Source organism: Sebastes fasciatus, chromosome 3 (assembly GCF_043250625.1).
Source record: "Sebastes fasciatus isolate fSebFas1 chromosome 3, fSebFas1.pri, whole genome shotgun sequence".
Taxonomy (NCBI): Eukaryota; Metazoa; Chordata; class Actinopteri; order Perciformes; family Sebastidae; genus Sebastes; species Sebastes fasciatus.
This window is the reverse complement of record NC_133797.1, coordinates 36,189,258-36,211,866: the sequence shown is the minus strand read 5'-3', so window position 1 is coordinate 36,211,866 and position 22,609 is coordinate 36,189,258. Positions and strand designations below refer to the sequence as shown.

The 22,609-nt window shown below is 39.1% G+C and overlaps 4 protein-coding genes across 10 annotated transcripts in view; 2 read left to right on the top strand and 2 right to left on the bottom strand.

The window, feature by feature from the left end:
• The window catches only part of LOC141764951 (erythroblast NAD(P)(+)--arginine ADP-ribosyltransferase-like), a 53,759-nt gene that overhangs the window by 10,140 nt on the left and 21,010 nt on the right, over positions 1-22,609 (top strand). For 2 of the 7 annotated variants that reach the window (XM_074630670.1, XM_074630668.1), the window contains exon 1: positions 22,424-22,463. Coding sequence is in view for 4 of the 7 variants with exons in the window: in XM_074630663.1 (XP_074486764.1) it covers positions 8,448-8,522; positions 10,023-10,874 (927 nt within the window). In the remaining 3 variants the exon portion in view is untranslated. Of the gene's footprint in view, positions 1-4,196; positions 4,382-8,421; positions 8,523-10,022; positions 12,075-22,423; positions 22,464-22,609 lie in introns of those variants that run through there. The other 5 variants (XM_074630664.1, XM_074630662.1, XM_074630666.1 and 2 more) reach the window with 5 other exon arrangements.
• Positions 1-22,609, bottom strand: part of rdm1 (RAD52 motif containing 1) — a 45,292-nt gene that overhangs the window by 7,436 nt on the left and 15,247 nt on the right. The window lies entirely within an intron of this gene.
• LOC141764947 (ecto-ADP-ribosyltransferase 5-like) overlaps positions 2,491-22,609 on the top strand; it is a 54,005-nt gene continuing 33,886 nt past the window's right edge. Inside the window, exon 1 of the mRNA XM_074630658.1 lies at positions 2,491-2,642. The gene's annotated coding sequence lies outside the window, so the exon portion shown is untranslated. The remainder of the gene's footprint in view (positions 2,643-22,609) is intronic.
• Positions 19,083-20,601, bottom strand: LOC141764953 (SUN domain-containing protein 1-like). The gene is made up of 5 exons (XM_074630674.1): positions 20,395-20,601; positions 20,153-20,280; positions 19,845-20,015; positions 19,644-19,733; positions 19,083-19,460 (listed from the first exon to the last, which is right to left on the bottom strand). The coding sequence occupies exons 1-5, from the start codon at positions 20,486-20,488 to the stop codon at positions 19,353-19,355; spliced, it is 591 nt and encodes a 196-aa protein (XP_074486775.1). The 5' UTR covers positions 20,489-20,601; the 3' UTR covers positions 19,083-19,352.

Sequence of the window (22,609 nt, the reverse complement as noted above, 5' to 3'; positions counted from 1 at the left end):
CACCTTTTTTCCAGCAATTGTTTGAAGCCATGTTTACTAGCTTGAAGTCTTCTTCTTTCCTGCCTTTATGGTGCTTTGCAGCATATATTGGTGTGTTACTGCCACCTGCTGATCAGTGGAACAGTGTGACACCACTGGTAGAATGGTACACGGGCTGTGGTTGAAAGTCTTTTTGCTCAGGAAGGTTCCTAACGGAGTGAAATGACCCGGAAGTAACTGAGTAGCAGCCATGATAAGAGCTGTTTGAATTCTCTAAAGGTGCTTCAATGCTTCCTTTATTATCTCCTTTAGCACAGGATACACTGGACCATCCTTTACCAAAGGAAAGGAGATAATGCCGTCCCACAATTCCTTGCTGCCGCAACTGTTTAAGAGACGCACCATTCTGCCGTTCATGAAAACAAACGATATGCCCATCTTGCATATTATTTTCATTCAGTCATATACTAATTGGGATTCATGTAGATAAATATGAGTGGACGGTGACAACCATTTCATTTCACTTTATTTTTAATTATTTATTTGTTTTGAACATGTAAAACAAAACAAGAATAACAAATAAAATAAAACAGTAAACATATAGCAAACTGTCCATAAACAAAGAAGTCGACATAAATAAATATTACATGTCTGAAAAGGAGTAGGAAGAAGTACAACCTACACACGTGACAAGTGAAGGAGCCTGTCACTGAACGACCTATTTAAAAATGCACGGGGCAAGTGTGCACCTTTTGTAGTCCATCTTTGGAACATTGTAGTTTCATCATGGCAGACCTAACGTCTGCCGCCGACGCATCATGATTACGGAGCCTAGCGTAAGTGCAGTCGGATTCTTTTAACACCACAGTTGTCTTTTCCTCATGAATTCTCCTTCACATCTTTCCTTGACCTCATGACGTTTTCCATCAGGGTCACAAGTCACGTGACTAACCACTGAGGTGAAAAATAAGTCAACGTTACTGTCAGTTTCACGCTATTAATACTACGTCACTTACTCCGACGGTCGAATGACGCCACGGGTGGGTTTGGAGTTAGTTGAAAGCCTGGTTCATGACGTACAGTACTGTCGCTGAAGGGTGCCTCCAATGCCGAGGGGCGCTGCCCAATCGGCGGGCAAACTGGGCAAGTCTAGCACAGTCCTGACGTAAATGTCAGTCTTTCTTAAAATACAAAATCATAGCAATATGTACATGCACAACATTTCCCAACTTATGAAATCTTGCACTCTGTATAACAAGTTGGCATCAGGTCTGAACAAAGGAATGCTTTGATGACACACCGATAAAATAGGGGGCCCTCCAGAGTCCTGTCAGTCCAGCTAATTCATCTAATCGGCCTCCCTCTCTAGCTCACATTTCATGTTGATATTCTCAATGCAAGAATAAAGTGTGAGGAAAAACAAGAAGTGATACGGGTAAAGACGTCTGGCTTGGTGAGCTGAGAAATGCAAATCAAATGAACTTCTTTTACTGTAGCAAATACAAGTTTCTCTGTCTTTTATAATGGTGCAACCATCACAACCTGGAATTTAGAGAATAGCTGGACACACACAAACAACAATGTGTGTGTGCGTGTGTGTGTGTGTGTGTGTGTGTGTGTGTGTGTGTTTTTCCCCCACGCAGTTCAGACACATGGTTTTGTTAAATGGTGGCTTCACACAGGAAATTAGGTTGTTTCTAGCAGATAAAAAACACCTCTGCAAGTCCATTTACCATTTACCATAAAAGACACCTCTGCGGCAGCTTCAGAAAAATGACACATTCCCACACATAAAATGATTAACCACTAAACTCATTGTGAGGAATAGTTCACAGTTTATTTCATTTTAGTTAATTATTTTTCTGCATAAACTGTCAGTCTTACAGGAAATGCTTATTCCTGCTGCACCTTGTGGCTGAGGAGAAGATTGTACATGATCACAGCTGTTACTTGTTAAAAAAATACAGAAATGTTGTGTCTTAGTAGTGCAAAATATTTTATGATTACACTTTCTACATGTTATCTACAGCCATGTATATGTGGCCAGGCCCAACAGCCCATAGCAGGGCAGCACTTGGGCTGCATTCACAACAGATCAGGCGGTGTGGTGAAAACGCAAGTTTTTCCATTCATTTTGACTCGGGGTAAAAAAAAAAGAAATCTGAGATTTTGAGAATAAAGTCATAATATTATAAAGTAGTAATTTAAGTTTTTTTTTCTTTTATTCTCGTAATATTACGATTTTTTTTCTTGTAAAGTTATGACTTTATCCCCATACTATTACGAAGTATTTTTCTCCTCTGTTGTGCCATAAGATCATTTCTGTAATCATACTTTGATTTCAAGACAAAGATATTGTAGGGAAAACACGATATAGAATATATACAACCAATATGAATTGCACAAGCACATTTGCAATAATGTTTGATTCCACACATTTCACACGTAGGTTTTGCTGCTTGTGGCCTCTGACAGGAAATTATGGTTAACGAGACTAATAACACATACAAGGTGGTGGCTACAGAGTTTGATTCTCACACTCCGGTGCAGCAGTTGCTGTTGTATTAACTATTATTGTGGAGCCCTTTATGGGGCTCAAAACCACCTTTCTCTGTTTACTCTTCAGTCAGCCTTGCCAAACAGTTTTTCCAACGATCTTAAAGGTATCGTAACTACTTATTACTTTATTAATCTTATCTCCAGGGTCTGTGTAACATCCGTTTATTCAATTATTGCATTTAATTCCGAAAGTGTTTTGATTTTTTTTGATTTTTTTAAAAGGGTGACAGTGCAGCGCTTTAGGTAGGCCCGCTATTTCCTCCATCTGAAAATAGTCTAATAAACAAGATTATCAAGTCTCATTTATGTTATTTGGTTTTAATTCAACACTATGATCAACATCCATTCAGCATCGGTAATATGGAGTAGAACCTGCATCTGATTATTTTATTAGGAGTCAAATGTGACGTTTTACTGTTTTCTTCGTCTTTATATCGCTAGTCTTAGAAACAAAGCAAAGAAACAACCGACTATTTTGTCATTTCACTGAGTGAGAAAGAGCAGAAACTCGACCCGTGGCTGTCATTATGTTTCTCTATTTCAAGACTTTAAAATAATGAAAGCACTGACAGGTGCACGTATTCTCACATGCAGCAAGTTTTTCCATTAGAGGATCTGAAACCTGCAGATATTGAAGAAAAAAGAAGAAGAAGAAGAAGAAGAAGAAGAAGAAGAAGAAGTAGAAGAAGAAGAAGAAGAAGAATGGTACTTTATTGATTCCCAGAGGGGAATTTCTATTTGTAGGGTTCAAGCCCCAAAGGGGCAGACCCTATTGAGTTTGTGCCAGTTTGTTATTATTTGTTGTCTTATGCCGCGGCTCAAATTCCCGTGAGCTGGAATGAGTTAGAAACATGAACCTTGGAAATGGTGTGCATGTGCTTCTCAAGAACTATAACCCCAATCGACCACATGGTGGCACTGTAATTAACGCCCAAAAACACGATTTTGGAAAGGACATGTCCCTCACACCGTAAGTCTGATTGACTTAAAATTTGACACACATGTCCAGCTCCGTGTGATCTACAATAAAGCCCCTTGGACCACTAAAGTCCGCCTAACTAGATTTTCCACCATATTGAATTATTTGAAAAACACATTTTTGACATCTCCTCCTAAACCGTAGGTCCGATTGCTACAAAATTTGCTGTGGATCATTATTGGACTAAGCTCATCTGAATTTGCATAAGGCGTGTTGATATTTCATCACGTTTTGAAGACGTTGACCAACAAACTTTTCAATGGGTGGAGCTCAGTAGGAAATTAGCCATAATTCATTGACCATTAGTCCAATCATCATACATCTTGGTAGCTATTGTAAGGCAGGCTTCTCGCTACCTTAACTATAAACTTACTTATTACTTAATTAAACTACTGTAGGGCTGTGGGTAAAGCAAGAGCATTGGGAGAGCTTGGTCTGTGCAACAGGATCCACTTTAATGTCTCAACTCAGCGTAGGACAATTGAACACCGATAACTTAAAAGGTGGCACATCACTTCATATCCCTCCGCCAATGTTAATCATCACTCATTTTACAAGCACGTAAGGTGCGCCAAATTATATAGTTCCATCTCTAATTTAAAGAGCAGAATACAATATGTATACTGTATAAAATATGTCTTTATAAAAATAAATCTAATCTTACAGGCGTACCAAAGCTCTCTCTCTCTCTCTCTCTCTCTCTCTCTCTCTCTCTCTCTCTCTCTCTCTCTCTGAGACTCTCTCTCTCTCTCTGCTGTGAGGAGGGGTCGGAAAGCAGTTTGGAGGGATGGGCTCAGTTTAGTTTCACTTTTGAGTTTACTTCTCAGTCAGCCTTGCAAAACAGTTTTTCCCACCATCTTAAAGGTATCGTAACTACTTTATTACTTTATTAATCTTATCTCCAGGGTCTGTGTAACATCCGTTTATTCAATTATTGCATTTAATTCCGAAAGTGTTTTTATTTTTTTTATTTTTTAAAAAGGGTGACAGTAGAGCGCTTTAGGTAGGCCCGCTGTTTTCTCCATCTGAAAATAGTCTAATAAACAAGATTATCAAGTCTCATTTATGTTATTTGGTTTTAATTCAACACTATATCATCATCCATTCAGCATCGGTAATATGGAGTAGAACCTGCATCTGATTATTTTATTAGGAGTCAAATGTGACGTGTTACTGTTTTCTTCGTCTTAGAAACAAAGCAAAGAAACAATCGACTATTTTGTCGTTTCACTGAGTGAGAAAAAGCAGAAACTCGACCCGTGGCTGTCATTATGTTCCTCTATTTCAAGACGTTAAAATAATGAAAGTACTGACAGGTGCACGTATTCTCACATGCAGCAAGTTTTTCCATTAGAGGATCTGAAAAAAAGTCCGAAAAAAATCACCAATTTATATCATAGGTCGTATGAATGATAGATAGTAGGTCTGAGAATTCCGTTAAAAGTGAGGGGACAGATAACCTAGGAGATCTGTATACTGTTACTGCAAGAAAACGAGGCTGAGTATTTAAAAGAGTGGCATTGTATTCAAAGGCATGAAATGTGCTTAGGTCCACATTCCTGCCCTTCAGTGTCTCTCTGTATATTGCAGCTGTCCCTCCACCCTTCTTTCCCTCTCTGGACGAGTAGCAAAAGGTGTAACTGGGTGGACAGGCCTCAGTCAGTGTGGCAGGTGCATCTGTGCCCAGCCAAGTCTCAGTAAGAAAAAAGCCGTCCAGACTGTGGTCATTAATGAGGTCATTGATACAGCATGATTTGTTTGTTAGTGCCCTTATATTGAAAAGAGACATTTTTAATTCTGTCTGTGTGGTTGCTGAAAATGAGTTCCTGTTTATGGGAATTATAACCAAGTTATTCATGTTCGGCCCCTTTATAGCTGTGTGTCCAGTTGAGATGATGGGTTTTATAAAATCAACAGAGGTGGGTGGGGTAAGTAGTGATGGTGATATACATTGTCCTATGTTTTGGGCGAGCACCTGAGAGCCCCTGTGGTTTAGGTACAGTCCATCACGCTTAGAGAATGCTGGGCGGCCCCCAAAAAGATCAAAATTGTCTATAAAAGTGACCTTAAATTTGTCACAAGCTGTTTTTAGCCATGAATTGAAGCAGAGCAGACGGCTGAATTTTTCTATGCCCCTGTTGTAAGTCGAAAGTGGTCCTGAAATTGCAATGTTTTTTCCAGTTGCTTTCAGGGTGGTGAGAAAAGTTTTAAAATGTTCCTTTAAAGTGTCTGACTCACGGTGAGAACTGTCGTTGCTGCCAACGTGTGCTACCACAGTACTCATGTTATTGTGTTTTACAAGCACCGCTGGAATCTCTGTGTTGAGGTCCAGTACACGGCTCAGGGGAAACAGTGGACAGCTGCAGCTGTTCCGTTTCTTTTTTCTGTGCAGGGCGGCCACAGTGAGAAGGAGAGGGAGGGAGATGAGGGAGGGAGTATAGAGTTAGAGTTAAGCAGTTATTGGCTAGCTGCCTGGCTCAACATATGTCATGAGAGATAAAGTGGGGGTTTAACAATCACAAGGTGTTTACAGGGGTTACTGTTCATTTATTTATTACTGTTTACTTATTTATTGGTTACTTAATATTTATTCTGTATTAGTCTATCTTCCTATTTTTTCTGTAAAGAGTAGTGCAAATTTGTGGATATTTGATTTTGGGTATAAGAAACCCATAAGAAAAGTTATATTATAAGTAATGAATTGGTATTCTGGATTGATAACAAATAATTACATCAGTAATTAATTTATATTTTTGTATGGGACCGATTAAAGGTAATAATTATAGTTAGAATAATTATAAATAATAATAATTATAGTTAGACAAATAGTGAAATTTGATAATGATAATAGGTTCAAGGACTCAGAGAGAGAAACTGGCCTCCAAATTAAATATACAAGGATTCAAGCCAAGTCAAGAAGCAAGAAATCTAGAAGTGATTTTTGATTCTGATTTTAATTTCAAGGCTCATGTCCGGAGTATCACAAAAACAGCATTTTACCATCTGAATAATATCTCCAACGTGAGGCCATTTCTCTCTCTGAGCAACACAGAGAGACTGATGCACACTATTGTAACGCTCTCCTTTCTGGTCTACCAAAGAATACATTAAATCCGTTACAATTAATTCAAAACTCTGCTGCACGAGTGCTGACTAAGACCAAAAGGAGAGCACACATTGCGCCTATTTTAAAGTCTCTACACTGGTTACCTGTTAGTTTTTGTATTGATTTTAAAATTATTTTATTAGTTTATCAGGCACTACATGGCCTTGCACCATGCTACCTTGCAGAAATGCTTTTGGTTTATGAACCAGGAAGGCTTCTCAGATCCTCCGGTTCTTCTCTTTTAGTTGTTCCGCAAAGCAGAACAAAAACATTTGGTGATGCTGCTTTCAGCCTTTACGCTCCCAGCCGCTGGAACAACCTTCCAGAGGAACTGAGAGGAGCTGAACAAATTTATATTTTTAAACGTAAACCAAAAACCCATCTATTTAGTCTGGCTTTCATGTAGTGTTTTATAATTTTATGGTTTTATTGTTTATACTTATGTTATTTATCATCATCATCATAGTGTTTATTTTACTATATTTTGTTTAATCAACATTTTATTGTTGATCATTATCTCTTTTAATTCTATTTTATTAAAATGTCATTATTTTAATACAATCTGCTTTTTTTGTGTAGTTTCATAATTTGTTTATTTATTTATTTTTATTTTTATTTCCTTGTATCTTATTTATCTTTTATTATCTTAAATACCCATCTTTTATTGCTTTCTTCTTCAATGAACTTTTATATTGGTTGTTTTGGTGTGCATTAGTCTCTCAATCCATTTTTAACATTCTACATTTGTGTGAATCGCCTGTCCAGCATTTTGAATTGCAGTTGGTTTGTTTGAAAGGTGCTGTATAAATAAAGCTTGATTGATTGATTGATAATGTGACACTGGATCTGAGGAGAGCAAAATTGAACACATTATTTTTGCTAACAGGCGAGCACTTTGATAAGCACAGCCTAATAAAATAATTTGGGGTCATTGAGGTCAAGATAATTTGACCTTTGACCTCTAATGCTGCAATCGGGCAAATTCTGAATGCCACTACAAATGCCCTTATAACTAACTTCATATATAGCTGATGTGCCCATGGATAGTTCCAACATAAACACTACAAAAAGAGCTTTAAAATTATATATTATATGAGTAACAACAATAACAACATTTCTTATCAGAAAAAAACTTAACTTTGTGCAGTTTGTATCTGATAGGATGTTCAGAACGTTGCATTTGATTCTGTTATTGGGGCAGTTGTACATGGCTTTCTTTGCAGCAGAAACACAAAATAATACAAAACTCAAAAAACCTTCCAAAGAAATGTATTCTCTCTCCATTATTTTATATTTTCCCACTCTTACCTCATTGTCAATATAAACATGTTAAAACTGATGAGGTCCCGATTCGGTAGCAATGCATTATAGTCCAGGTGATATGTGAAAATGATGTTCACTTTTTCACAAAGGCATGAAACTTGGTACACTTGATCAGTTTGGGACCCTGAACATTTTCAGATATGGAGCCATCGCAAAAACGCCTCATGGCAGCCAGGACGGCCGTTTTACTTTCCACCATAACCAAATTATGTATTTTGCATCATATCTCCTGAACTAAACATGATGACACAGAAAAGATGATGTCTACCCTTATGTTTTGATGGTCACGGGTTATAATGATACCATTTATGGTTCTGTACACAGCGCCTGACTGGGCCCTATCTGCATCAGAGCAGTAACACGGGTCTCTCGGTTTGGAAGCGGATCCGACCCAGAGTCAGCTGCTATCTGGGGTATCGTACATTTTTGTGATGCAGTTCATTGTTGTTGATTTGTTTCGTGTGTGTGTGCATAGATTCAACAGTTTTCCTGACTGCAGTGATGATGGGTAACATGCTGATCTTTGCTCCATTCTGTTTGCTCCTTTGCTGCATGCTGCCTGCAGACGCCGTGCCGGTGAGTGGAGCATGTGAAAATCGTTTTCCCAAAAATGTATAAAATGTTAACAGTGAACAACATCAGAAAAAGTTTAAAGGTAGAATTGATAACTTTGGACAGCCTGACGGAGACGACAGTGTCAAACTCAGGTGATTTTTCCACATTAACTGGCAACTTGATCACTGACGACACAGAGATACTGAAGTCGTTATACTACTGCCTCACAAGCCTTGAAGTTAGAAGTGGGAACCGAACATCAGATATCTTCCACAGAGTTAAATAAAACATTCATTTTGGACCTGTCAAATTTTTTTAAATGATTATTTCACAGTCCTAATAATGTTTTTGAGGAAAAGCCATACTTTTCTTCTGCACTTTACTAAAAGCTCTATGGATGTAATATTTTTTTTAATTATTTGTCTACATAAAAATGTTATCAATATAATCTTTAACGATCAATGCTCTTAATTTAGAGATCAAGTGCATGAGTGTAAATAAAATGCGATCAAACAGAATGAAGGACCAGTTATCATAACAGAACCTGCATTTTGCATTTTGCATTTGTTGCATGGGTATAACCATTGTTCTGCTGTTGATTATATATTCTTATTAGGGCTATCAATTGATTAAAATATTAAATCGCAATTAATCACATGATTATCCATCGTTAATCAGGATTAATCGTAAATTAATCGCAAATCTTTTATCTTTTCAAAATGTACCGTAAAGGGGGATTTGTCAAGTATTTAATACTCTTATCAACATGGGCAAATATGCTGCTTTATGGAAATGTATGTATATATTTATCATTGGAAATCAATTACCAACCCAAAACAATGACAAATATTGTCCAGAAACCCTCACAGGTACTGCATTTAGCATAAAAAATATGCTCAAATCATATCATATCATTAAATGTTGGTAAAGGGGAGACTCGTGGGTACCCATAGAACCCATTTTCACTCACATATCTTGAGGTCAGAGGTCAAGGTACTCATTTGAAAATGGCCATGCCAGTTTTTTATCGCTAAAAGTTAGCGTAAGTTTGTTAAGTTATTTAGCTTCCTTCGTAACAAGTTAGTATGACATGGTTGGTACCACTGGATTCTTTAGTTTTTTTAGTTTCATATGATTCCAGTATCTTCACTCTAACTTTAAAACTGATCCCGCTACAACTTAGAAATCACAAGTTGCGTTAATGCGTTAAAGACGTGTTATTATCGGATTCACTTTGACAGCCCTAGTTCTTATGAAACTAAGAGTGACATTGTGCAAGTGTTAGCAGTTGCTTTAGCTGCAGAGATACTTGGATGCCAAGTTTTGAGGATTCGGGCCTCCTCTATAAAATGTGTGACGGTGGATGTCTGCATGACAGCTCGAAAGACAAACCTGCTCTGAATCCTCACTCAGGAAATTACTTCCACCATCCAGGCCAGGTTTCTATATAGACACTCAAAGTAATAAAGGACGGTTTTAACAGTGTCTGTTTAATTATGTTTCTCTTTGTTTCCCTTTTAGACCCGCTTGCCTCTACGAGATACCAACAAGGACATCCCATTGAGCATGGAAGAAGATTCGGTTGATGACATGTATCGTGGCTGCGATGCCGCTATGATGGAAACAGTCGAGAACAAATACATTGAAGAAGAAACGACCAAGGGCCCATTTTCAGGTGTCTGGGAGAAGGCAAAAGTTTGTGCTGACGAGAAATTTGAACAGAGAGAGAATAAGGCTCTAACCAAAGATCACATGCTGGCAATCTGTGTTTATACAGGTGAAGGTGTGTACAAGGTTTTCAATGATGCAGTCCGGACAAATAGGAGCATCTATGGCTCCTCATTCCAGTTCCACTCTTTACATTACCTGCTGACATCTGCCATACAGATTTTGAATAACAATACCCTCTGTTACGATACTTACAGACGAGTCGGTACTAGTTTTACTGGCAAAGTGAACCAAACAATTCGGTTTGGCTCCTTTACCTCCAGCTCTAAGAAAACACACTTGAAACACTTTGGTAGTGAGACCTGCTTTAAAATCAGGACCTGTTCAGGTGCTTATTTGAAAAAGTATTCAGATTTTCGTGACGAGAGAGAGGTGCTCATCCCTCCCTACGATAAGTTCACTATAACTGAGATAAGTGATGATCCTGGTAAATTTAAAGGTCTGGAAGATTGTAAAAAGGTCATTGTCTTGGAGACTGCCGGGGTAGAGAGTAATCTGAACTGCAAACTTGCACCAAGTGCCATAAGGGGCACCACAATTATGATCATCATCATCAGCATCATTATCACCATCATCATCATCAGCATCATCATCATTATGATAAAGAGGAAGCACAAGTGCACAACTATATCGAGCTACATTTAACCACATTAGACTATAGACTTAGATTATAGGCAATACAAAGATATACATATTTGCTCGAAATAATTAAAGGATTTATGGTGCCCCCCCTCCTCCATCATCCTGTGGTTTGTTCCATTGTGCCTGATGGTACGTGTCCACAGGATCCGTCCATTCCACGCTTCCCATTCATTCTCTATGTAAGTAGCCGTGCAACGCATTCTCGTAGCGTGGCGGCACAATTCGAGAGACGGAGCGTCACAACGGCCGTTCCTCATTTGCATCAAGTTGCGGGATAGTTTGCTTTATACAAATCACGGGCGTCTGACGCGACTCGCCGCCTCTCGAAACTCCCGAGAATCTTTTAAAATAAATGTTGTCGATCCAAAATAAAGACAGATTCAACAACTGCATGGCTTATTTCAGGCCTCAAATGTTTTCAGAAACTCATTTTGGTGAACAATTCTTGAAAAAAGAGAAGAAAGTTTCCAAACGAGCCTCCATATTGTTTCCGGTTTGAAAGCTGGGAGCAGCAGCCCACGGAGGGAAAGCGTTCGTCCAATCAGGTGCTGAGTATGTTGTGTCTAGTGGCAGCCCACCAAGCGTCCAATTCTGGGAAGCGGCGCGTCCCCTTGCGATAAAAAATGCCCCGGTGGACACGTACCATGACAAACTCGAGCCTGGCTCGTCCAGACCGCCCGCGTGAGCAGCGTGTGGCGGCTGCGTTACCTGTTGTTTTTTTATTTCGGCGTCCGCCTTAACAGGTTAGAGCAGCCACACAGCCTGTCTCAGCTGCGTCTCTTCTAGAGATTCAAGGTCTCGTCTATTTTTAGTGCGAGCTACGCGGTTCACAGCAACAACAGACAGTGAAAGTGATCGTATGACTTTATATTAACATCATACCAGCAACATTACTACAGTTTTGATGTCTATACCATAAAGCAATTATGCATAGCACACCCAAATGGCTAGCAGCTAACTCTCTTAACGTAACTGAATTAATTAGATAATATACAACCTATAGCTACACATTCTCTACGATCCTTAACTTTATGCTTAGGGTTTGTTTGATCTTTGTGTGCTTATGTTTTACACACTTCTCCAGCAACATATTATTTACTTTGTACAATTATTTTTTGAGACTTGTATTGTTGGAATTCCTGCTCTTGCTAAATGAATACTTGCCATTAAACTGCTAAATGCAACAATGTTGCTTGAATGCTCTCATTTCCCTGTGTAATGTTTTATTCACCTGCTTACACTAAAGTTCAAAACCTAAATCTAACAGCTTGTGTTACACTCACAGAAGAAAATCATTTTTATATTTCTAAATGTTAAATATAGAAGTTGTGATGTGTTGGTGTGGCAGCTTTTGAGCTGCTGGAAGGCACCTTTGACAGAGCTGAGCTGAGTAACAGAAAGTAATGTAACAATTGTTTGCTGTTGAGTAAATGAAACCTAATTTAAAGTAACTTGGCCAACACTGGCCACTGGTGGGCAGCTGGAAAAAATGGCAGGATAAATATTATTATTATAAGTGCATCACCAATCAAATGTATGTGTATGTGTATGTGAAAAAAAATATGAGGAAAACTAATATGCAGCTTAAGCAAATGCAGGTTTCTATGTCGACAAATTGTAGACAATGGTGCAACCATCACATTCTTAAAGAGTTAAAGTTTCAGAAGATTCACTGTGGTCGATTACAAATTTCTAAATTCTGCTCTTTTACTTTTATTGTCATTGAATGGGTTAAAACCTGCAAAACCACCATTATGATCCTTTAAAGCTGCAGTGGGTAGAATCGGAGCAAATCTGATAAAAAAAAGTTATTGTTATAAAATGGTCACTATATCCTGACAGTAGTGCATGAGACAGGTAATCTGAAAAAAAGCATGTGCCTCTGTGTCCTCCGGTGTCCTCCAGTGTAGCTGAGGTGGTTCGTGCATCTGGATGCCACCTGGGCGTGTTCCAGGCACGACCAGCTGGGAGGAGGCCACGGGGAAGACCCAGGACTAGGTGGAGAGATTATATCTCCACACTGGCCTGGGAACACCTCGGGATCCCCCAGTCAGAGCTGGTTAATGTGGCCCGAGAAAGGGAAGTTTGGGGTCCCCTGCTGGAGCTGTTGCCCCCGCGAACCGACCCCGGATAAGCAGTTGAAGATGAGTGAGAGTGATGAATGAGTGATAGCGTGAGAGACCCATTGGAACAATCCCATTGACTTTTTGTCGAGGGAACCAAGCCGATGCTAACTTCCTGGTTGGACTACAAAAATACGTCATCCTCGGAGCTCTCTATAACTTCATACGCCACAAACCATGGCAACAAGTGTCCCAGCCGTGTGCATCACTTTTTAGAGTCCCCTGGAAACTGTTTCCGTTGTGTTGTGAGCTTCTTGCAGCGCTTTTCCTAAATAAATATGGTTAAATTTAGCACCAAATCTGTGTAAGAAATGGTATCAACCCACAATTTGCTGCTTATGAGACATAAGTGAGCTAGGAATGACCACCCTATACTTTTATCATAATGTTCTTAGCCCTTATACACTTAATCATTTATTTTAATTAATTAATCAATTAATTAATTAATGTTTTTTTTTATTTCTGATTTATGACCAGAACAACATGACACACAGTGCTGAGCTGTATCTCAAATTAATCTTCAGGTTCCCAGCTTTCAGATGATGTACACCACTTCTATGTGACATCTACTGTTGACCTGCTATCTCCCCCTAAAGACCCCCCCTAAAAAAGACAAAAGCGGGTGTATGAAAAAGAGGTTCATGTGATTATATTTCATAAAACCTCATTGGCTGTGTTTATACTGCGGAATAAAACATGGCTTAAAGTTATAATATGGAACTATTCTGCCAAAGCAACCAGACTCCATTGAAAAAAACTGTAATTTTACGTCACAGTACACAGCGGGTTAGTTTGTTTGTGTTAAGTTCGGATTCACCAAAGTCACACAATAACACAAACAAACTAATCGATCGAGGCAACAGTAGTCTGAAAGTGAGCGTGCTCGCTCCTTTAATGACTTTAATGACATTGGAGTGAAAAAGAAGATACAAAAATAGACTTAATGTACTGCTATGTGAGCAACAGGTAAATATGAACAACCTAACATTAACATCGTAGACCACAAGGTTATATAACAGGAGGGTCTGAAGAGTTGCTCCGTGTTTGAAGAGTGGGGAGATATTCTCTCTGCATCGGGTCCAAAACTCAATTGTCAGACGTTTTGCTGCCCTCAAGTGGAAACTGTTTGAAATCACCATCATGAACTTTTCTTTTTTTTTGTCATTAACACTCTGAGACCCACAATAGACCCATTTTAGTCTTTTTTAGGGGGGTCCAGGGGGTCTTTAGGGGGAGATAGCAGTGACAATATAAAGAACTATTTAAAAACAACAAAACATGGCTGTAATTTTAAACATTTATTGGACTCAAATCATTCTGTAAGGGCACTTTTCTTTAACTGGTGATTATCTCAGGTCCGTTCGTGTCCCTTCTATCTTCGGCTTAAAGTCCCTTCAAATACACAAACACATATAATTACATGAGGAGTCGATGTACATGAGATTTCCACAACTCCCGGCTCATTGTGAGTCAAAGTTTTTTTATTCCAACATAAGCATTACAGCTGTAAACAAACCTTTTTTCTAGTTTTAAAACTGATTAAACAGTCAAGTTTAGTGTTCAAATATTAGAGGCTCTTTGGTCGAGGTTTCTATTAATGTCTTTGGAGTGAAAATAAAAAGTCACTTAGTGATGTAATTGGATTTCACATAGTTTGACATTTTGGGAATTTTGCTTCATAGCTTTTTTGCCGAGAAATAAATGAGAAAATTGTAATCACTCTCATAACTGTACATTGAATATGAAGCTATACAGCAACGCAGGACGTTGGATCAGGACGCGCTGATACGCCAAAATGAACTAAATGGGTTTTATTTGTGTTGGGGGCGGTGGGTACGTGATGTAATCGGTGTGTGCCCGACCACCGTGTCACACCGGTGACACAGACTACCGCGGCAAGCCTACTAGCCTGGCTCTGACAACGACAACTTGTCGCTTTTACTTTTCTTTTTGCGCACAGACTAAACAGACAAGATGTAACGTGTAAATTAGTAAAACTCGTAGGTGCTGGATGGCAGATTTTTTTAAACTTTGAACAGAGCCAGGCTCCATGTCTTTATGCTAAGCTAAGCTAACCGTCTGTGGGCTGTAGTTTCATATTTAGCATACACACATATAAATGTGTCTCTCGCCAAGACAGCAAAGAAGCAGGAAGTATTTCCCAAAATGTCAAACTATTCCTTTAAATCCTGTTCACACAAAAACAATCAAACGTCCTCTTTCTTGACATCCAGTCGGATCCAGTCTTAACCCATCACCTCCTGCTATCCTGAACCAATCACACGTTTCCCCCGTCCTTCAGATAAGACGTGCTCGGGGACGGCACGGGTGTACCACTTCGACCACCCGCCGTCGTACACTGACAACCCCGGGTGCCCACATTCGTGGGCCGCCAGTGCGATGTGACACGCAGTCACGGCCGAGGTCCACGCCAGCACGGGCGAACAGAGCCTGGAGTTGCTCCTTGGGCAGGAAGTGACCCGACGGAGACAGGAAGGAGTGGAAGGGCACGTTGATGGAGCCGGGGATGTGGCCTGGCTCTGTGTCTGTCAATCAGAAAGAGGGAGGAAGACAGAAAGATTTTTTGATAAAGGCGACTTCTCATAAACTAACGCTGCGCCACATAAAAGCTCATAATGTTCAGGATTTGTTTGAGACATTCAGACTGATGGTTGTGATTCAGCTTCAAGGGAAAATTCTGCACCTTTTTATGTGAACGTTAGATCAGTGTTGATGCTAAATGTAGTCGATTGAAGCAATAAGTACTCTGCTGCAAAATCTGTTCTTCCTGCGTCCAGCGCCGTCTTTTGACGTGGCGGTGATGTAGTTGTTAGAAGAACTACAGGCTGTTTCAGCTTGGGTTTCTAGTCTTTGCCTCACACCGTGTACTAACTGAATGCGATGCGACATGGCGCCACGTTTTGGGCTGAACTTTTGTTGTACGCCCTGTTCCATTTTTTTTCCTGTCGTTCGCGTTGAGTGTGCTGCAACATGGACGAGGAACAGCTGATTAGTTTAGCTAAAATGAGCCGTCGGGGCCGCCGACATCTAAAAGACTACATATAGCGAGTAGGGAGAATCATTGTTTGAAATTTTTCACTACGATCACCAATAGTTTTATTAGCAAAACAACAGCTTTTCAATACTTTAAAAAGGTAAAAAAAAAAAATGCCTTTTACCAAAAGAGGACAAACTTCCAGCTGTACAACTTTGTCTAAATATAATACAGTCATATTTTAAAGGCAAATATCTTATTCAAAGTTATTCAATGCTATTTCGGTCTGTACCAAAAGAGTAGAGTAGAGGAAAGATACCAAGATAATTGTGAGGATTATCACAGCTGTAAATAAAATGGACAGTTCTATTCTATGTTATAAATACGTGAATTATGGAGCAAAAATAATTCACTTGATTTGACAAAAAAGAAAAATACCAGTTTCACTCACACTTCCCTAAAATATATACGGCTGGCAAAACATCTCCTTTGCCTGAGGTCAAAGTTCACTGCTGAGACTGCTTTCAAATGTAGTTTCACCTGCCGATGGGCTCTCTAACAGCATACCTGTGTGTATTACTGTGTGTGTGTGTGTGTGTGTGTGTGTGTGTGTGTGTGTGTGAGTGAGATAAGGCACGTACTACTGGTGTCTTATCAAGACTGCTATCTGAAAAGATCTACATATCTAAGGGTGGACAATATCTAGGTCATTCAGTCTACTGGCTACTGTCTTTCTGCAGTGTGTGTGTGTGTGTGGGTCAGTGTAGATAAAGTACATGTTTATGCGAGCATATCCTTATTGCTCGCTCTCCTTATGTGTTTGTGTTGTCCGGTGGTTTAGGCTAGGCTTGCTGCCTGCCTGTCTGTGTGTTTGTCCAGAGTAAACTCTGCAAAAAGCCTACAAGGAAGTCGTGGAATCACTGGACCATTATGTTTTTCTCACCGAATGCAAAAAAAATCATGCTGAGCTCATGCAGCCTCAGGCATGTTTTGTTTTGCTTTTGTGATGGGGTTACTATAGTTACTAGGTGTTGGGACGATAAAGTAAAATTTCTTGAAAAAAACTGTAAAAAAAAAAAGAAAAAAAAAAAAGTTTTTAGAGAGTAGAGAGAGAGAGCGCAACAAGCAACACGCCCACAGTTCACAGCAGGGTTGCCTTTATGTTACTTTAAAATTAACATTATTATATTGTCGCTGAAATTTACAGCTTTGTACTGTTAATGAAAAATACAGTTTGAACTGTTTTTTTTTTATTAATTTCACAGTATTTTACAGTTAATTTACTGTTTAAAGATACATTATATAGCTGTTTTTCACCTTTCTTTTACATTATCTTACTAATTTGTTTTAATGCACTATTTATTTTTTACATACATTTTAATAAACATTTTTTGCCTAGATGAATAGACTTAGCAGGTTACAGACATAGGAATAGTCACACTAAATACAAAAGGCACTTGTTAGGAAAAAGGCTATAGTAGACTTGTTGACACTTTTCCCAACATGTCTGTCTATAGCTGGCTACAAGCACAGAATGCAAACCATAACATGTGAGTGAAGAACAGAGCTAATTCACTGATTTTACAATCATGTACAATGTACAAGCCTCACATGAGCACATCAGGTCCCAGAATTAAACAAATACTGCATGAAACTGTTACTAATGATCCTTTAGACAGTTGATCAGCAGTAAAGTGCTGTTTTTTAAGAATGCATTATAGTTCAGTTTAAAAACGGCCTATGAGCGTAATTTAACAGGTTGTCTTTTGTATTAACAGTAAAGCACTGTTTTTAGCAATAACAGGTTAATACTGTTGAAATACTGCAGTAAATTAACAGCAATTGTTTACAGTGTGGAGTGCTGCTGCCACCATGTGTTTAATGGGAGGTTCTGCACACAGGAAGCTGGAGGCAACTTATATAAACTTCTTAAACAAATCTACTTCTGACAACATTTTAAGCAAGAAGTAGGCGATGCCACTGCTGAATCTCTGGGCGACTGCTTCTCCTGCATTGAGACACCCTCCATCACGGATCTGGTGGAAATGCAGGTCGAGCATGTGCAGGCAGCAGCATGGAGGCGGGCCGGTCCAGCTTCATAGTCGTGGATCTTTCTTCAGTGTCAGCCTCGTTTTCACCAAGCAGCCAAATTAATACCCTCACTTTACAGATTTGTATTAAACAGAGCAGTCGCTGTTTTGATTATTTATGTTTTTATTTATCTGCACCATCCTTGTATTTTTCACTCAAACACAAATGGTGCAGTAGTTCAAGACTGTTCTCACAGTTTGGTACCTCAAATTACAAAGCTTCTTTTCATTTCATTTAAAAATGTATTTAGAACATGTAGAATACAAACAAAATAAAGAAAAAGAGAATGATCATACCAACAAGTGGACAACCAGAAAGAAGTAGTATTTACATACAATGAAAAGCAAAAGAAAAGCAAATTGTCAAACACTTGATGCCTTGATTTATATATTCGAAAAGGAGTAAGAAGAAGTACAAACTTATTTAATCCCACCCCTTCTCCATAACTCATTCATTAATAATTAACCAGCTTCCTTATTGAGCCATACATATACTCTAATTAAATGTTCTTAAATTTGTCTACTATAATTACCTTTTATCTCTGTCATACAGAAATATGAATTAATTACTGATATAATTATCCTTATCAAACTATAAATTTGTTATCAATCCAGAATACCAATTAATTACTTATAATATAACTTAATCACAATACCAATTACTTACTTATATATTTAACTTTATCATATTGACTAGTTATCTTTTCTTATGCGCATATTATTATTTATAATATACAATTTATAATATACAATATGCACATGCAATACAACATTTATAATACAATTTATTTTTATTATAACTATATATAGGAGCAAACACTGTTCTATGTGGTGCCATGGACCCTGAAATTGTACACGCATGTGTAGTCAGTGTACACCACACCTCTCCCCAGCAGGTTCCTTCACCTGGCCGGAGGAGGTTTGCTGGGAAGAAGTATGGTGAACACTCACGTACACCACACCTCTCCCCAGCAGGTTCCTTCACCTGGCAGGAGGAGGTTTGCTGGGAAGAAGTATGGTGAACACTCACGGAACACCACACCTCTCCCCAGCGACCACCCACCCACCTTGTGTCTACACCAGCACAGGTGTTCCAGCCAGCCATTTGCTAATATTTTTATGACTGCAAATTCCACAACACAAGGTTAAATTAAGCCCATCTATTCACAGATGGTTGGTTGTTGGAACAAATACATTCTCACCTGCCTTTGCACCCAGCCAAGAAGACGGTGTTTGTTCCAACATAGTCCCATATATAAGCAAACACCGTCTTCTATATGGTCCCATGGACCCTGAAATTGTAGAGGCAAGTGTAGTCAGGATTTCCCCAGTTGCTCTCGACTTGCAGCTTCACATGGTTGAAGACACCTTCTTCCTGCTCCTGAGAGATAGAGAAATGAACAGAGAGAGTTAGTTGAGCACAAACTGAGAGGATGGGAAATAAGGGATATAATGAGTAGCCTACAATGAGGACAGACAAACTGTAATTCTTATGATATATTAGCTTGTGGGGGAAATTAAAAAATGCATGTGCATGTGTTTCGTTGCATGATGTAATACTCACAGACAGTTTGAAAGTCTGCAATGACTCGCCATCCTGATCATAAAGAAAGGTTCCTAGTAGGGTACCTTCATCCTCTTTAGTCTTCATGCCCTGCAAGAGAGAAAGATAGAGATCCAGTTGAACACCTTGTTGTTCTCCGTGTACGTGACAGTGAAATACACAGGACGTCTGCAGTGTAACAATTTTAAATTTGTGACTTACATAGACAGCAAACATTTTTGGGGCGCTTGAGATGTTGTCAGTTGGCGACACGGTCTTTGAAATGTGACCCAGTGTCACATGGCTGATGGTCACTGGGTGGGACAGAGCTATGACTAAATGTCCACTCTCACCATGAAATGGCCAGCAGCGTCCGACCATGATTGGTCCTGCCTGAAGAATGAAAGAGTATAAAAAAAAGTTTAGATGGTATGAGGTATAACAAAATAGACAGTAAAACAATCCAAACCATTAGATGATATTGCCAAACCGCATAGCCATGTGTTTTGTGTGTAGTTCCTAGTTCCTACCTGAGTCACAATACTTGGGTCTGCAGCTGGTCTCCAAAAAGGTATGGGGAAATTCCAGATAGGAATGGAAAAGATTGGTTTTGTGCTCTGGTATGTTTTCGAGGATACATGAGCTAAAAGACGGGCCCCTGCACACAAAAATACACACAAAGAAAGTGAGAAAAGGATCTCAAAACTAAAAATCACATGTGCGAATTACAATCTGACAGATGAAAATGATGAGGGTGATTTAGATGTCTCACCTTGCGACTCCAGAGCAAAGTTGGGCATGGAGTCCCATGGTGGCAGCTCTTTGATCCTCTTTAACCTCAGCACCTCGTCCTGCAGCATTCTCATCTGCTGCTCCAGACCTTCAGTTCTGCTCAAGACCTGTAAGTGACAGGAGATTCATTTGAATGGTGCATGGTGACATCATTGTGTGTTTCAACATGTATACAGGTGACAACATATTTGGGCTGTGATTGTGTTTTATAGGTGCACATTAAGAATAAAAAGAAGTAAAAGAGAAAGCTAAGCTGCTTTTAAGGGTCATACCGTATCCAGAGCCAGGGTGAAGTATGTAATTCCTGATGGATGGAGAGAAACACAAAGTATTGGAGAAAGTGGTCAGTGATGTTTTATTCAAAAGACAGACACTCTACAGTATAAAACACACAAGCTGATGAACAAGATATGATTGTTTGTAGAAGGAGAGATCGCTTACCAAGACTCACGAACAGCATGAAGAACAGCCAGCGATTAATGCTGTTCCTGCTGTTCATGCTGTCCATGCTGTCCTCGTTGGCCCCGCTGACCCTGCTGGCCTCTTTGGCCTCAAGTACAAACCTGACCATTTTCTTGGTGGTGTCTTTTCGATTGTCTGAGGCAAACCTCTTAGGTCTTCTGAAAGTATTTTATAAAGTAAATGAGGAAAGAGTGAGCGCTTTGAAGATGTATAATGAAGAAGTTATGACTGTTAAACACATACTGTACATAGCCTGTGTGCTACAGAACATATACAAACATGACTGTGGCACACACACACGCGCACACACACACACACACACACACACACACACACACACACACACACACACACACACACACACACACACACACACACACACACACACACACACACAAATGTCAGCTTACCTGTAGGTAGAAGTCTCCCTGTAGGAAATGACTGGTTGTCCTAGATGGTTATAGTATCCTGCTTCGGTCAGTCGAGAGCTTCTACGTAACATGACTGTAAACCAAACAAGAGAGCAGAGGAGGTGGTCAGTCACTCACTGACACAAGTTATGTCGTACACTTTGACTTTTCTAACTACAACACTTCTATTAGAAGCAACTCAGTGCATGTCAATAGTTTTGTGTTTTTGAGTGTCAGACACACAGGAGCCAAAAAAAACACTGTCAGAGATGTGTGGATTCAACTAAAGCCATTTTTGAGGTTGTAGTTTGTGTTGGATGAGCCTTTTAACCATCTTCTCTTCTTTTTGTGAATATAGACTGATGTTTATTTTCAACACAAGTAACTTTTTCTTTAATATTTATGATATAAATAATTATATTTATCCTCTTTTATTACTTCTCTTTTATAAATTCAATCAGTGCTCCATTACTGCCTAACCCAGTTGAATAGAGGCTTACAGGAACTACCACCTGTGCATGAAAGTCATTAAAGAAAACTATTTCACCTAACATCAAGTTGAACATATTGTATATATATGTATATGAATTCCTGAAAGGTGTTTCTAACATTTTGTCAAACTGCATTGGACAAAATGATTAGAAACATCTCTCTCACACAGTCTTAATATTAATCTCCCAAAGGAAGGATTAATCACGTTACATATGAATATGTTCTAACAGAAACCATGCAGAGGTATTGCTGCTCTGCTTACTGAGTGTGTGTTTCACAGATCTGTGAGAGAAACAATGATTTACCTTCACTTTGTCTGTGTGATAACACTGTGACAATGAAGAAGTGGATGTTTTGCGTTGAGTTTTGGTTTCTCTGCGGTTTTGCAAGAAAACTGTGAGATAACTTGTGCTCTGAGAGAACGAGTGAAGAATGAGGCAGTCCTAATCTCACTGAATTCCAAAACGGCTGTGATGCGTCAGAGAATTCTAGAGTGACATCATAAACGTAGAACATAGAACGCACCCCTGTAGCTAGGCAACCATCACTGCCCCGGTAGCTATGGCAACCTTCACTGTCACTATGATGAATGATGAATGATGAATAATAATAATAATAACACTATGATGAAGGGATAAAACGGACAAAAAAACAACAACAAAAGTGGCAACACTTAATTTTACAGGTCCGCAAATTTCATGGTAATTAGGTGATAATTAGCAAGTACATTTCTTTGGGATTTCTGCCAAAATTACCCCAATATTTACCTCAGAAATTGATCAAAAATTACTTTATTATATTTAATAATTATTTTCTGCTATTTCCCAATAG